General features: G+C 52.6%; 1 protein-coding gene across 4 annotated transcripts; it reads left to right on the top strand.

Moving 5' to 3' along the window:
• The first annotated feature begins 4,688 nt into the window (after positions 1-4,688).
• On the top strand, positions 4,689-16,353 carry HYOU1 (hypoxia up-regulated 1). Of its 4 annotated transcripts, XM_033861952.2 has the most exons (27): positions 4,780-4,911; positions 5,286-5,370; positions 5,748-5,845; positions 6,085-6,178; positions 6,357-6,435; positions 6,591-6,745; positions 6,869-6,945; positions 7,388-7,569; positions 7,814-7,929; positions 9,056-9,248; positions 9,462-9,596; positions 9,758-9,840; positions 9,935-10,067; positions 10,239-10,426; positions 10,653-10,791; positions 11,322-11,382; positions 11,537-11,616; positions 12,007-12,192; positions 12,336-12,508; positions 12,588-12,675; positions 12,805-12,927; positions 13,075-13,208; positions 13,289-13,373; positions 14,022-14,262; positions 14,357-14,404; positions 14,672-14,722; positions 14,856-16,353. In XM_033861952.2, exons 3-27 carry the CDS (start codon positions 5,755-5,757, stop codon positions 14,915-14,917), a joined length of 2,997 nt encoding a protein of 998 aa, XP_033717843.1. In that variant the 5' UTR covers positions 4,780-4,911; positions 5,286-5,370; positions 5,748-5,754; the 3' UTR covers positions 14,918-16,353. The 4 variants fall into 4 exon arrangements, with proteins under 4 accessions (XP_033717844.1, XP_033717845.1, XP_033717843.1 ...); XM_033861953.2 differs by lacking the exons at positions 4,780-4,911; positions 5,286-5,370 and adding an exon at positions 4,689-4,773; XM_033861954.2 differs by lacking the exon at positions 5,286-5,370 and having other exon boundaries at positions 4,778-4,911; positions 12,339-12,508.
• The last annotated feature ends 68 nt before the right edge of the window (positions 16,354-16,421 follow it).

The following is a 16,421-nucleotide window of genomic DNA, read 5'->3' on the forward strand; positions in this document are numbered from 1 at the left end:
CCTTCCTTATCTCTTGTAACATTCTTTATTTTAAAGTCTATTTTATTTGTTATGAGTATTGCTACTCCAGCTTTCTTTCGATTTCCATTTGCATGGAGTATCTTTTTCCATCCCCTCACTTTCAGTCTGTAGTGTCCCTAGGTCTGAAGTGTGTCTCTTGTAGACAGCTTATATATGCTGTTTTGTTTTTGTATCCATTCAGTGAGCCTGGGTCTTTTGGTTGGAGCATTTAATCCGTTCACGTTTAAGGTAATTATTGATATGTGTGTTCCTATTACCATTTTCTTAATTGTTATGGGTTTGTTTTTGTAGGTCCTTTTCTTCTCTTGTGTTTCCCACTTAGAGAAGTTCCTTCAGTGTTTGTTGTACAGCTGGTTTGGTGATGCTGAATTCTCTTAGCTTTTGCTTATCTGTAAAGCTTTTGCTTTCTCTGTTGAATCTGAATGAGATCCTCGATGGGTAGAGTAACCTTGGTTGTAGGTTCTTCCCTTTCATCACTTTAAATATATCGTGCTAGTCCCTTGTAGGCAACAGCTACATGATTCATTTAAGTTGTTGAATGTAATTGTGGCTTGTAGAGTTTCTGCTGAAGAAATCAGCTGTTAACCTTATGGGAGTTCCCTTGTATGTTGTCATTTTTCCCTTGTTGCTTTCAATAATTTTTCTTTGTCTTTAATTTTTGTCAACTTGATTACTATGTGTCTCAGCATGTTTCTCCTTGGGTTTATCCTGCCTGGGACTCTCTGCACTTCCTGGACTTGGGTGGCTATTTTCTTTCCCATGTTAGGAAAGTTTTCGACTATAATCTCTTCAAATATTTTCTCGGGTTCTTTCTCTCTCTCTTCTCCTTCTGGGACCCCTATAATGTGAATGTTGTTGAGTTTAATGTTGTCCCAGAGGTCTTTTAGGCTGTCTTCATTTCTTTTCAATCTTACTTCTTTTCATTCTTTTTTCTTTATTCTGTTCCATGGCAGTGAATTCCACCATTCTGTCTTCCAGGTCACTTATCCATTCTTCTGCCTCAGTTTTCCTGCTATTGATTCCTTCTAGTGTATTTTTCATTTCAGTTATTGTATTGTTCATCTCTGTTTGTTTGTTCTTTAATTCTTCTGGGTGTTTGTTCTTTAATTCTTCTAGGTCTTTGTTAAACATTTCTTGCATCTTCTCAGTCTTTGCCTCCATTCTTTTTCCAAGGTCCTGGATCACCTTCACCATCATTATTCTAAATTCTTTTTATGGAAGGTTGTCTATCTCCACTTCATTTAGTTGTTTTTCTGGGGTTTTATCCTGTTCCTTCATCTGGTACAAAGTCCTCTGCATTTTCATTTTGTCTGTCTTTCTGTGAATGTGGTTTTCCTTCCACAGGCTGCAGAATTGTAGTTCTTGCTTCTGCTGTCTGCCCTCTGGTGAATGAGGCTATCTCGAGTGGTTTTTATTCTTTGTTTTTCCTGTGTTCCTCCAGTTTTCTTCAATAACCAGACATTTCTTTTGTAATTCTAAAAACATTTTTATAAAAATAGAAAAAAAAAAACTTATCCTGGTGCTTCTCCTGCCTAAGGTTACAGTAAAATCAAGCCCTCTAGTCCTTTGTGTGACACATACAAAATAATTTTTAAATTTTTTATTGAAGTATAACATGTAAACAGAAAAATGTACATACTACAATCCATTGAATTTTCCCAAAGCCACTGCAACCAGCATCCCCCAAAGCCTGCCCTACGCCCTCTTCCTACCCTGAAAGGGTAAGCACCATCCCAACTTTATCACTGTAACTTAATTTTGCCTGATTTTAAACTTTATACAAGTGAAGTCATCAACTGTGTGCTCTTTGGCTTCTGGCTTCTTTCACTCAATATTGTTTGTGGGATTCATTTAAGTTGTTGAATGTAATAGTAGACCATTTGTTTTCATTGCTGTACAGAATTCCATGGTGTGAATCTACCACTATTTATTTATCTATCCAACTATTGATGGGCATTCGGGCAGTATTCAATTTTGGGCCCTTATGAATTAAGCTATTATAAACAGTCTCTACATTTGTTAGATATACACCTAAGAATGGGGTTACTGGGTGACAACAAATTTTTTAAATTCTGGATTATGTTCGCCATAATCAACATTGCCCTCAGCCCATAACATAACGTGCATGGTTTATAATGTATGAATGTGCTCTGGCTGATGTGTTCATTTTAGTCTTCTGTCAGTTTGGCACATGTTCTGCAAGACGGCAACTTTCTTCCCTTGGGTTTCTACACAGTGTGGGGGAAGGGGTGTAGTCCTCAAATGTTATTACAGGTTATTCTGGAGAATAGTGGATTCAGCTGTCTTAGTTCATCTAAATCAGGTGTTTTACATTAAAAATTTCCCATTGTTTTACACCTTGCCCTTGTGAAATGCTATTCTCCTCTCTGGTCAGAGAACAAAACAGGTGACTTCCCAGAGCACTTGCACCTGCTGCACATCCCAGGGGGACAGACACCCAAGTCGAGAAGGGTAGCTGCAGCAAACTGTGCTCTCACCAAGGGTATTCTGGGAGTGGGAGCTCACTTAGGAGTAGGGGAGACTGACTTTCTTACTCTTCCAATTAAGTCATTCAACAGGTTTTTACCAAGGGCATGAAACCATGAACATACTTGTTTCCCAACAGACTGACTTCTCTGAAGGAAAGGACAAGGTCGTCCCCATCTCTGGACCCCCAGCACCTAGCACAATGCTTTCAGACGACAGAGGGCCAATAAATGTTAAAATGCATACTCTGAAAGGGATGGAAAGAATCTACCCTACTGGATAGCTGGTGAAAAGTAGAGTCAGTTACTGAGAAACAAAATCTTTCTCTGTGGAACTGAAATGACAACTTCTATGTTCATCAGTATGGCTAAACAACCCCCATGCTATGGAATGTTCTATAGCAGTAAACAAGGTGAATCTTTATGTACTGGTATGGAAAATGCTCCATGATTTATTGTTAGTTACCAAAAAGAAAAACAAGAGAGCAAGTTGCAAACAATCTAATTGTGTAACATTTTATCATTTAGAAAAAGACAACAGCTACATGTTTCAAAACACATATATGTAAATACAGAGGAAAAGGCCTGGAATATTACACATCTGATAACAGCAGATACCTCAGACAGAGTAAGGTTGTGGATATTATCAAAGGGATTTAGCTTTATCTAGAATATTGGAACTTTTTTCAAGATTACATTTGTGTATGGTGCTCCAGTGGTTAAGACTTTGTGCTCCCAATACAGGGGGCGCGGGTTCTGTCCCTGGTTGGGGAACTAAAATCCTGCATGCTACACAGCGTTGCCTTAAAAAAAAAAAAATTACATTTGTGTATTATTTGTGTAATTAAACCGTTTTAAGCAAATTTCTATTTCTACCAATTTCTCTGCTACCTGAACACTGAACTGTTAAAGGGAAGGAAAATAGACCTTTCCCTGGTACTGTCAGTAGGTTTATCTTCTAAGCATAGACACCAGACTCTCCCTAAGCCTCATAAAAAATGTAGGGAGGGCTTCCCTGGTGGTGCAGTGGTTGAGAGTCCGCCTGCCGATGCAGGGGACACGGGTTCGTGCCCCGTCCGGGAAGATCCCACATGCCGCGGAGCGGCTGGGCCCGTGAGCCATGGCCGCTGAGCCTGCGCATCCGGAGCCTGTGCTCCGCAACGGGAGAGGCCACAGCAGTGAGAGGCCCACGTACCGCAAAAAAAAAAAAAAATGTAGGTAAAGGAACAGATAAGAGTTCCTTAACCAAGCCCTGGCTGTCATAGCCAAGGCCTTCACGAGAACCTTCTGTGAAGCAAGGCCAGGCGTCGATTTCGTGAGAAAGGCGACTGATAACCACGTTTAAGAAAAGTGCGCTCATCTCAGTAAAACTGGGAAAAGGAAGTGCTTTAAGGACCGTGCATATTTCTATGGGACTGCTAAGTACAGAGAGGAAAGTGAGGAGCGCCAATACCTGCCCGAGGTTCTTTAATTCAGAAAAAAAGTAAAGTGCACAAGCTTTAATGGAGGACAAACAGGAGGTGGTGCATCTGTGCTTAACCAATTACAGCTTCACAAATATTAAAAGCGTCTCTTGTGTGTAGCGATTTGCAGTTTGGAATATTCCTTCTCATACAAATTAAAGAGTCCAGGCCAACTTCTGCCACGAACACAAGCGTTATCTCCGACCCATCAGCGAATATCTCTCCTTTAGTGGCTTTAGTTTCCGCAAAGAAACAAAGGGGGGTTGAGATGGACTGAGCCAGAAGCGCATTCTCTGATTTCCAGCCAAAGCGAATACCGACCAACAAGCGAGCGCCTCTTCCGCGTGGCTGCGGAGGGGATGCCGATCTTTCCTGCTTCTCGGCCGGAGCTCCCAGATGACCAGAAGAATAGGGCCGAGCGCGAGACCGCCCAAGCGCGAGACCGCCCGTGCGCCGACTCGCTCTAGGGACCGGTCACTCCCGACCCGGGGAGTCAAACATCCAGCGCCGCGGCCGGAAAAGTCCCGCGAGCGCACCGGGACTGACGCTGGGCCGCGTGACGTGGTCCAATCCACGGCCAGCATCGGCGGTTTTCCTCCAACTGGTTGACTGGCCCCTCCGCTGCCTCCCCGGGAGCGGCTGGAGACAGAGGAGGGGGGCGGGCCTAGGACGTGGCCCAATGGGAACGCGCGCCGCGGCGGCTGGGGGCGGGGCCGGGCCCACGGCGCAGGGCCGGGCGCCGGAGGCTCCAATGAGCGCACGCCGCGTCCGGGGCCGGCTGGTTCGCTAGACGCCGCCGGGAGGTTGGTGGCTAATGTAACAGTTTGCAAACCGAGGGGAGTTGTGAAGGGCGCGGGCTTGAGGGGCGCGCTGCTGGCCTCGTGGGTCCATCGGCCGCCGCGTTTGTCCCACAGCTGGGACCACAGGAGCGGAGGCAAGAGGTAGCGAGGGTGGGGATGGCGATGGGGACCGGCCACCCCTCCTGGAGGAGGCAGCGTGCTAGCTCCGGGGGCGGGTCGGTAGTGGGAGTGAGGGCCGCAAGAACGCCGGTGCGCTTGGCCCTGCATCTCGGTCCCCGGGGCGCCCCCACGTCTTAGGGGTGGGCCGGAACCCATTTCCGGGAGTGAGAGCCGCCGTCTTCGGCTGGTGAGGCTTAGGTGAACTCGGGGTACTCTGTACCCAACGGTGCGGAACCTTACCGTTCCAGGCACAGCGTCTGAGTAGGCAGCGGGGCCTGGTATGGGATGGAGAAGGGGAGCGGGCGGGACAACCCGAAGGGATGCTGACGATGAGACAGGCCCTTCTTCCACCCCAGCCTCGCCCAACGTCACCATCTCTCAGTTCCCGTCCAGGTCCGGCCCGGCTTTCTCCGCCAGCAGGGGAGCTCCAGGTGTAGGAAGGTAGTTGAGTCCTGGGCGGGGATCCCTGGCCGCACCCCAGGTGTCTGACAGCAGGGGCAGTGCTGGGGTGCGCCAGTTGCTGCCTATGCTGTGGACGGAAGGCCCTGGTCTCCTTTCTCCTGTCCTGTTAGTTTATTTAGGGATGTGGTGGCTGGCGGCCAGGATCTCTGCTGTTTCACCTGGGCCTTTGTGTGGGCACTTCTGAGGATGCTGAGAGTGCTTGGTTCTCATTGGGAGGGAGGGGAGGGGATGTAGACTGCTCTGCCCTGGGTGAGGAGCGAGTAGGTATGAATCTTAAAGCTTCTCTGTTCTGGATGAGGTTCTGCCTCCTTCACTGAGGGCATCCAGTTACAAGTGTTGTTTTTCTCCTCCCCCAGAGACACAATGGCAGCCACCGTCAGGAGGCAGAGGCCGAGGAGGCTAGCCTGTTGGGCCTTGATGGCAGTGCTCTTGGCAGACCTGTTGGCACTGAGTGGTGTGTACCCCAAAAGAGGCATCGAAAGAAATATAAATGAGTGAATGTTGGATGATACGTGGTGGGAAGACAGAAAGAAGCTGGTGGTGGGAAACTCTGGACTCTTAGGTTGCCAGACCCAGACCTTTTTCTTTGTCCATTGCTGTCTTACTTTCTCCATGGAAAGCAGTGTGCTTTGATTAGCGGGGCCTCAGGAAGTGGGGGAAGAGGGGCTAATTGACAATCTGTTTCCCCTTCAGACATGCTGGCAGTGATGTCTGTGGACCTGGGCAGTGAGTCAATGAAGGTGGCCATTGTCAAGCCTGGAGTGCCCATGGAGATTGTCTTGAACAAGTGAGGGCGGCCGCAGGGTCGGGTGGGGAAAGGGAGTCTGCGCCCCAAGGCACAGTGTGTTCTTCGTAGTGCCCTCGGCAGACTTTGGTGTCTGCACGATTGATTGTATGTGCGGTGTTGAGGCTCCTGAGAACACACCCTGCCATAGACACCTGGTCCCATTGTCTCTTTTCCACAGGGAATCCCGGAGGAAAACCCCAGTGACTGTGACCCTGAAAGAAAATGAAAGATTCTTTGGAGACAGTGCAGCAAGCATGGTGAGCTAGTAGCCCGCCCCCTTCCCAGAAGCAGTGGGCAGAGGAGAGGAGGTAACAGACCTCAGAGTCTGTTCCCTGATCGATCTCTGAGGTAGGAGGTAGGTGATGGCCAGCTTGGGAGCCTAATACTCTGCTTCTCCTTTACCTCCTCTCAGGCCATCAAGAATCCAAAGGCTACACTGCGATACTTCCAGAACCTCCTGGGGAAGCAGGAGAATAACCCCCACGTGGCCCTTTACAGAGCTCGTTTCCCCGAGCATGAGCTGGGCTTCGACCCACAGAGGCAGACTGTGTACTTCCAAATCAGCCCGTGAGTGCCCTGCTGGGCAGGGTGGGCTCAGTGGGCCTGATGGGGTCCCCATTGGCATGTGCTCACCATTGTCCTTGCCTCGATGCCTGGCTTTCCTTGCCTCTAACTGCTTCCTTCCCCCAGGCAGCTGCAGTTCTCACCTGAGGAGGTCCTCAGCATGCTTCTCAATTACTCCCGTTCTCTGGCTGAAGATTTTGCAGGTGAGCGGCCAAGATGGGGCCAGTGGTAGCCAGGTTCCCTAGGGACTCAAATAGAGGTAGTTTTGCCTCCCAGGGAATATTTGGCAACGTCTGATGACATTTTTGGTTGTCACAACTGGGGAGCTACTGCTACTGGCATCTACCAAGTAGAAGCCAGGGGTGCTGCCAGACATCCTAGACGGCACAGGCCCGCCCCCCAAACCAAAGAATTATCTGGCCCAGAGACTTCCCTGGCAGTCCAGTCGTTAAGACTCCATGCTTCTACTGCAGGGGGCACGGGTTTGATCCCTGGCAGGGGAACTAAGGTCCTGCATGCCGCACAGTGCCACCAAGAAAAAAAGAGAGAGAATTATCTGGCCCAAAATATCAATTGTGCTGAGACTGGGAAACCCTCCTCTAAGGTCTGAAGCTGGTGGGAACTCTGTTCTGTTGTCCCCTGTAGAGCAGCCCATCAAGGATGCAGTGATCACCGTGCCAGCCTTCTTCAATCAGGCTGAGCGCCGAGCTGTGCTGCAGGCTGCGCGCATGGCTGGCCTCAAAGTGCTTCAGCTCATCAACGACAACACTGCCACTGCCCTCAGCTATGGTGTCTTCCGCCGGAAAGATATCAACAGCACTGCCCAGGTGAGCCAGGGAGGAACTGCTGACCAGACTTGCAGGGTGGCCGAGTCTGATGATGGAGGCCATTTGGCTCATTTTGCATCTTGTTTCCGTGGCTGGCCCTTGACAAAATGAGGCAACAGCCCTCAGCCCCTTCTGGAGCTGTTTGGCTTTCACTTGAGAGTTGGTACAGCCCCTTGCAGGCAGGGAGGCAGGCACCCTGGAGTTAAATAAGGTTCCTGTGACAGTGGCCTTGATGTCTCTACAGAATATCATGTTCTATGACATGGGCGCAGGCAGCACTGTGTGCACCATCGTGACCTACCAGACGGTGAAGACTAAGGATGCAGGGATGCAGCCACAGCTGCAGATCCGGGGAGTGGGGTAAGTGGGTGCTGGGACGAGGGCTGCTTGCTGAGATACCCTCCGGTCCGGGGTTTCTTCTCAGAGGGGCAGCTGCCTCACTTTCCTGCTCCCTGCAGGAAAGCTCTCCTGGTTAAAGCATCAGTCATCGTAGGGTACCTCTCCCAAAGAGCAAGGGGTAGATGGAAATTGGGGGAGGACAGTTTGGAAAGATTGAAGGGCAGGGAACGTCCCAAGCTGCTTCTGAGGAAACCCACAAGGCCATAGGCCATATGTGGAGTGTCAGATTCAATTATTTTTTTGTTCTTGTTATTCCCAGTTTACTTATCACTGGCGTTATCTTATTTCACGAACCCATTCTTTCCTGTCCATCTTTACTGCTTCTATGCTAGTTCAAACCACCATCGCCTCTTACCTGCAGAATTGAAGATCTCCCCGCTGCCAGTGTGGCCTCCCTCCAGTTCTTTTCTCTGCATCTCAGGCAGAGGGTTCTTTTCAAAATGCCAACCTGACTGTATCTCGTTTCTTTAAAAACCCTACAGTGGCTTCAAACCTTTGCCTTGGCCTATGAGGCTGTGCCTGTGTGCTCCCGGGCTCCTCCTGCTTGGCTCTGACCCTGAACCTCTTGCTCTTTGAGCTCCAGCCATCCTTGCGCTCCATGGAACTTACACACCGCACTCTCTCTCACCTCACAGTTTTTATGCATGCTTTTTCCTCTGTCTAGAATGTTCTTTCTTCTTCACCTAGTTAATCTCAACTCATCCTTCAGGTTTCAGCTCAAGCATCACTTATTCACAGAACTTTTCCTGACTTCCCTAAATAGCTGAAATTTTCCATATATGTGTTTAGTGGTGTTGTTTGTCTCTCTGTTATAACACATAGGTTGGTTAAAATTTCACATTTATATGATTATCTGGTTGCTGGATTATAAACTCTTTGACAACAGGGGGCTTGTCTTGTCTTTTTCTTCTCACAGTTGCATCTCCAGAGACAAATACATAGTTTGATGCCCAGTAGGTACAGTTGAATGAATGGGCAGATGCCTGTCGCTGTGAGGTGTCAACCGTGTGGGTGAAGGCCAGGTTCTGTGCAGATGAAGGAGCCCTGTGTGTTCCTCATGCTTTTCCCTGTTCCCTTTCCTGCACAGGTTTGACCGCACCCTGGGGGGCCTGGAGATGGAGCTCCGGCTGCGTGAGCACCTGGCCGGGATTTTCAACGAGCAGCGCAAGGGCCAGAGAGCGAAGGACGTGCGGGAGAACCCCCGTGCTATGGCCAAGCTGCTGCGTGAGGCCAATCGACTCAAGACCATCCTGAGCGCCAATGCCGATCACATGGCCCAGGTGCTCACATGTGCTGCTTGAGGGCAAATACTCCCCACCCAGAGGGTGGAGGATCGCGCCACCCCAAGCTAGACTCCTTGTGCCTGGTGTGGCCCATCCCTTCTTCCTGTGCTTCCTTCCATCCTCCCAAAGTCCTGTTCCCTTGGTGTCTGACCTGCTCACTCAGAGAGCAGGACCTGGGTGAGAACTCTGACCCTCCTCATCCTCCCGCAGATCGAGGGCCTGATGGATGACGTGGATTTCAAGGCGAAGGTGACTCGGGCAGAGTTTGAAGAGCTGTGTGCAGACCTGTTTGAGCGGGTGCCTGGGCCCGTGCAGCAGGCCCTGCAGAGTGCCGAGATGAAGCTGGTGAGGGGGTCGTCGAGGAGGGCATGGCGGGGAGGCAGGTGGGATAGAAAGTGATGAGGTGGCAAGAAGGAGGGAGCGGGAACATCAGGGAGGAGTCGGTGCTGAGGAGGAGGGTTAACTCGGGCTGACCCATCCATCTCCCGTTCTCTCTCCCCCTGCAGGATGAGATTGAGCAGGTCATCCTAGTGGGGGGGGCCACTCGGGTGCCCAAAGTTCAGGAGGTGCTGCTGAAGGCTGTGGGCAAGTGAGTGTGGGGGGCTGGGGGGCTGGAGGGCTGGGGGGCGGGGGCCAGGCTGGGAGCTGCAGGTGGGTGGTGCTGAGGCTTGGGATGCTCACAGGGAGGAGCTGGGCAAGAACATCAACGCCGATGAAGCCGCCGCCATGGGCGCTGTGTACCAGGCAGCGGCGCTCAGCAAAGCCTTCAAGGTGAAGCCGTTTGTTGTCCGAGACGCGGCCATCTACCCCATCCTGGTGAGTAAGCCTGTCTGATGAGGTGACAGGCTCCCTTTACCTCTCCCAGGGCCGTCTCCCCTGCCTCCTCTAGACTGTCCGTCTGTCTTCCTGCCATTGGTGTTCCCCGCCCTTCTTCCCCGAGACCCTCCTCTGCTCCTCCAGCGTACCTCCCCTCTGCCTGCTGCGTAGGTGGAGTTCACGAGGGAAGTGGAGGAGGAGCCTGGAGTTCGCAGCCTGAAGCACAATAAGCGCGTCCTCTTCTGCCGGATGGGGCCCTACCCTCAACGCAAAGTCATCACCTTCAACCGCTACAACCATGACTTCAACTTCCACATCAACTATGGTGACCTGGGCTTCCTGGGGCCTGAGGATCTTCGGTGAGGGGGTGGGGCAGGGGGAGGGCTCCAGGGAGGGAGGGCTTGGGGTCTGAGGGGGACACAGGGGAAGCAGGCTGTGGGCTTGGGGTTGGGCTGAGCTTCTCCTCCGGGAGGAGCTTCCATCCTGAGGGTGTCCTCAGGGAGGGCCCCGCATCTCGTGCTGGGAGGCTGTGTAGGCTAGAGCTGGGGGGGGGCTCCCCTTAACGGCTCTCTCCTCCCCACCCAGGGTATTTGGCTCCCAGAATCTGACCACGGTGAAGCTAAAAGGTGTGGGTGAGAGCTTCAAGAAGTATCCCGACTATGAGTCGAAGGGTATCAAGGCTCATTTCAACCTGGATGAGAGTGGCGTGCTCAGCCTCGACAGGGTGAGAGCAGGAGACCCCGTGTGCAGGGCGGGGGCCCAGGCCCCAGCAGCCTTTTCCAGAGCAGTTCCTCATGGTATTAGAACGTGATAAACGGGTTCTGGAGTTGGGTAAACCTTAGGTTAAACAAAGCTAACCAGGGACCTGGTATGGGCCGTCTCAGAGCCTGTAAATGCTCGTGGATGTTATAAGTTTCAGGATCTGTAGCATGGTTGAGAAACCTGTCTTTAAAGGACGGTTCTGGGGGTTAATATCTTTTAGAACATACTGGGGCAGTAACGGCCCATTTGGTTGAGTGGAGAAGTGTGAGGGTGGGCGGAGGAGGAGCTACGGTCCCCTCCTGAAAGGGCTCATAATCAACAGGGCTGGCGGTGACTCCATCCAAGAGCCCGTAGAAGGAGGCAGGTGAGAGAACAGGCTGGCACACCTGGAAGTCACTTGGATGTGCCTAGCAGTCACCCGCCAGGCAGGGTGTTTGTGGGGAAAAGGTGGCTTAGCGTGTGCATTTCTTCACCTCGGATCCCTGTCTTCAGGTGGAGTCTGTGTTTGAGACGCTGGTGGAGGACAGCCCAGAAGAGGAATCTACTCTGACCAGTAAGATAAGTGTGCACACACGTGTATGTGTGTGTGTGTCTGTGAGAGGGTGTATTTGTGTGCACTTCGGGGAGGTGGGTGGGCCATGCCCTGGGGTTGGGGGTGGAGTCAATGCTGTGGTCCCCTTTAAGTCTTTGGCTTTTCTTCTTTCTAGAACTTGGCAACACCATCTCCAGCCTGTTTGGAGGTGGCGCCGCACAAGATACTAAAGAGAATGGTACTGACACTGTCCAGGTAAGGCCAGGATGGAGCCAAGGGAGCATGGAGGATGGTGCGTGGGACCAGGCGGAGGCAGCAGGGACAGGGGGTTGGAGTGGGCATCTCAGCTGCCTAGGATGTGATAGAGCTACCCCTCCTCTCAGCCCAGGCCGAGTTCACCACACCCTCCTCTGGACTCTGAGCCGTCCCTGTGCTTGAGCTCCAAGGCCCACCCTCATCTCCAAACGCTTTTCCTTTGTCCAGCTAGACTGCTGCAGTCCAGATGCCTGCTGCCAATTTCCATACAGTCCTTTGTCTCCCCCAAGCTGTGTCATGGGCGGTGAGCCCCTCAAAGCAGAGCCAGTCCTGATCCCTAGGCTCTGCTAGTGACTATTGTGGGTGGGCGTGTCTGTGATTATTTCCCAGGAGGAGGAGGAGGGGCCTGCTGAGGGGAGCAAGGCTGAGCCTGGAGAGCAAGCAGAGCCCAGGGAGGAAGCTGAGGCCCCAACAGAAGACACCTCTCCACCCCCACCCCCTGAGCCTAAAGGGGATGCAGCCCCTGAGGGAGAAAAGGCCGCAGAGAAAGACAACGGGGAAAAGCCCGAGGCCCAGGTGAGCTCTAGGCAGAGTGAGGCCAGCCTGGACCCAGTGGTTAATGGGACAGGTGCCTGCTTTGCTTCTTGGCCCCCAGAGCCCTGCCTGTGGAGGGTAGAAGGGCCAACACTTGCCCTGACATCTTGGTCTCTTCACCCCAGAAGCCAAGTGAGAAGGGTGAGGCAGGGGCTGAGGGTGTCCCTCCAGCCCCGGAGGAAGAAAAGAAGCAGAAGCCGGCCCGGAAGCAGAGAATGGTGGAGGAGATTGGGGTGGAGCTGGTAGTCCTGGACCTGCCTGACTTGCGCCAGGATGAGCTGGCCCGCTCGGCCCAGAAGTGAGTAAAGGCTGCGAGTGTGCAGAGGGTGCCCAGGGTGTGGAATGGAGCCCCTCATGCCTGCCGCCCCTGTCCACAGACTCCAGGACCTGACGCTCCGGGACTTAGAGAAGCAGGAACGGGAAAAAGCAGCCAACAGCTTGGAAGCATTCATCTTTGAGACCCAGGTTGGTCGGGTGGGAAGCACACCTGCCCCAGGCCCTGTGTGTGGGGCTGGGGAGCAGGGAGGGGGTCCTGCTCCATGAGCCTTGCCCCCAGGGCCTGCTGCATGCTTGTGCTCTTGTGCGCCTCCCCAGGACAAGCTGTACCAGCCTGAGTATCAGGAAGTGTCTACCGAGGAGCAGCGTGAGGACATCTCTGGGAGACTCCATGCCGCGTCCACCTGGCTGGAGGATGAGGGCTTTGGGGCCACCACAGTGGTGAGGGACCTCCCAGGACATGGCGGGCCGGATGGGAAAGGGAGGAGAGCTGGGGTGCGAGGCTATAACGGAGGATGCAGGGCTGGCTCTAGGGCTGACATGTCATCCCCTCAACCCTCTGCCCTCTCCCTTCCCCACATCCATCAGATGTTGAAGGAGAAGCTGGCCGAGCTGAGGAAGCTGTGTCAAGGCTTGTTTTTCCGGGTGGAAGAGCGCAAGAAGTGGCCCGAGCGGCTGTCTGCCCTCGATAACCTCCTCAACCATTCCAGCATGTTCCTCACGTGAGCGGCCCCTTCGCTTTTCTTCCTCATTCAGTCCCGCCCTGTCCCTCCTGGACTGATGGTCTCCTCTCTGGCTGCAGGGGAGCCCGGCTCATCCCAGAGATGGACCAGATCTTCACGGAGGTGGAGATGACAACGTTAGAGAAAGTCATCAACGAGACCTGGGTAATCCCCGTGTAAATACTTAACTGGAGACTTACCTGGTGAGGTGGGCTGTCCTAGGCAGTGTGGGAGATACGGAGAAACGGAGAGCTGGCAGCCTCTGCGTCCGGGCTTGACAGCTAATCCGGAAGGCAGAAGATGGTTGCGTTTGAGGCCGTGTCGGATTAGTCCCAGACTAGAGTCATAGCCATGAGTCGTCAACCAGACGAGCGACAGAGCCCATCCCCGTGAGGTTAGAGAAAGCTGCTTTGAGGAGCTGGGACTTGAGCTGGATGCAGAAGGTGGGCCAGGGTTTGGGGAGGGGAGAATGACTTGTCATGAGAAGCAGAAACTGTTTTGAATGTGGGGACGTTTTTTTTTTTTGAGCCAGAGCTCAGAAGTGGAGAGAGAAGGAGAAAATAATTAAGAGGTTCAGCTGTAGTTAGTCCATAGTAATAGGATGTAAGCCAGAAACGTGTAGTTTGGGACTCCCATGTGGACAGTCTCGAATGCCATTCTGAGGGGTCTGCTTACTTCTGGGGCTGACGGCCACGGGCAGCAGTGATTTGGGGTCTGGGGGAAGAGCCTGTGGTTTGTTGGGGGGTGTATTTCACCTGGGACAGAGGCGTCTGCCATGTCCGTGGCTGGCTCTGAGCCTGTCCTCGCCCACAGGCCTGGAAGAATGCAACCGTGGCCGAGCAGGCCAAGCTTCCTGCCACAGAGAAGCCCGTGTTGCTCTCAAAAGACATCGAGGCCAAGATGATGGCCCTGGACCGAGAGGTGCAGTATCTGCTCAATAAGGCCAAGTTTGCCAAGCCCCGGCCCCGGCCCAAGGACAAGAATGGGACCCGGGCAGAGCCTCCCCTCAATGCCAGTGCCAGTGACCAGGGGGACAAGGTCATCCCTCCAGCAGGTGAGGGCAGGGTGCCTGGTTCCAGGTGCTACTGGGCAGCAAGAAGCTTTGCTTTCCCTCCCGGGACTACATTTTCCTCCTGGTTTCCCTCCAGGCCAGACTGAAGATGCAAAGCCCATCTCAGAGCCTGAGCAAGAGACTCGTGAGTTGGGGGAAACTGATTGGGAATACGGGCATCACTTAGCTGAGGGGTCGGCAAACTTGCAGGTACAGCCTCTTTGCAGACGGCCTGTGAGCAGTGAACGGCCTTAGAAGGTTATTTCCAAAAACGAAATATGGAAAGAGACCTAGTGTGGCTCACAAATCCTAAAATATTTGCTATCTGGCTCTTTGCAGGAAAAGTTTGCCATCCCCTCCGTTAGCCCCTTCCTTCCTTTGCAGACACTAACCCATTCCTTCCCGAAAGCAGGATCTGAACCGGCAGACTCTGAACCTCTGGAGTTAGGGGGTCCCGCAGCAGGTGAGGGCAGAGTGGGAGATGGGGGGTACCGGGAAGCCTAGCAGGGTCTGGGGGGAGATGCCTGCCCAGAACTGGGCCCGTTCCCTCCATCTCACTTGCTTTTGTTCCTTTGCTCTCCCCCAACTCCCACCAGAATCTGAACAGAAGGAGCAGCCTACAGGACAGAAGCCAACTTTGAAGAATGATGAACTATAACCCCTGCCTCCCAGTTCCCCACTCGTCCCCGCCCCCTTCTCTTACCACCTCTATTTATTAAACACCAAGGGCTGGGGGAGGGGTTGGCCCCGCCCTCAGAGGCTTAAGTTCCTCTTCTCTCACCTGTGATTGGAGGTGTGGAGAAGGGGGAGGAAGGGACAGCTCACCAGTTCTTCTGGAGTAGTTCTGTGGTTAAAACTGAAATTGTTCCATTCCCCAATCCCACCTTCTGGTTCCCTACCCATCCAGGCCCTAGTTTGGGAAAAATCACTATTAGGTCTTAATTCTTCGCCTGTGGGTAGGTGAGAGGATGGCCATCGGTAGTTGGTTGACAGACCTGGTAGTGGGAAGGGTGTCCTGGCTTATTAGAGGGTCTCCAGTCTTTTCTGGTCATCCTTCCCTCCCTCCCTCCCTCCTCCACCACGAGATCAATGCCACACAGGCCAGTGTCTGCAGAGCCTTGGTTACCAGGTTTGATTTCTGAGCGCCTGTCTGTGCTCTTGCCTCCTCCAGGGTTTTTTCTCTAAAAACCCCCGCCCCCATGCCTCCTCCCCTGGGTCTCCTTGGCTTCCTCTTGCAAGTTGGGCAGTCCTCTGCCTCTAGGCCAGAGCCCTTCCATCTGGACTGCCTAAGTCAATCTAGGTCGACTCCCACCCACACGTACAAACCCCCGGTGGCCAGAGTAGGCAGGGAGAAGGTGAAGAAGGGAATCCAGCTGCCTCTGCAGGGAGTGAGATGTGTGAAAACCCTGTAGCTCCCCAGCCTGTGGACTCGGGCCTAGGAAAGCTGTGTGCAGTGGCTGGCACAGGATGCCAGCGTCCTGCAAGCACTGCTGAAAACTGCATCTTCCTAGTAGCCTGGTACTCATTGGCCCTTTGACTTCCTGCCCCCATTCTCTCCGCTTCTGTTCTGCCCTCTCAGACAGAGCCTTTCCCTCACTTCCGGGCCCCCTGGGCTGACCAAAATGTGCTTTCTACTGTGAGCCCCTGTCCTAAGACCCTGGGGGCAGGAGAGACCATGGCGTGAATGTAAAAATGCCACCTCGCTCTGTTGGAGGCAGGCCTTGTGAGGGGAAGGAAGAGGGTACAGGTTGGCCTTTCTTATTAATGTGTTGCTCTGCTGGGATGGGGGCCCTTTTACCCACCACACTGGTGTTGGGCAGCCTGCCCTCCAGGATCCCATCTGTAGCAGGGGCCAGGGCTGCCACCCCAACTCCCAGGACAAGGGGGAGCCTGCTTGTGTCTGTCTCTTGTGTTGTTTTCCTCTTTTTTTTCTTTTTTTTGCCACATTGGCAGAAATGTGACCCAAGTGTCCTACCCTGTCCTGTATGTTTGAGTTGTTTCACTAGCAGTTGAGGCTGGTTGGACAGCTTTGAGTCAAGTTGTACTTTGCTCCATTGTTAATTGAAAAGCTGTTTCAATAAAATATTTTCTACAGTTTTTTGTGCTGTGAATTTTTTAAAATATGTTTACTTCTTGAATATAAATAATGCATGTTTATAATG

This window comes from Tursiops truncatus, chromosome 8 (assembly GCF_011762595.2).
Source record: "Tursiops truncatus isolate mTurTru1 chromosome 8, mTurTru1.mat.Y, whole genome shotgun sequence".
NCBI lineage: Eukaryota > Metazoa > Chordata > Mammalia > Artiodactyla > Delphinidae > Tursiops > Tursiops truncatus.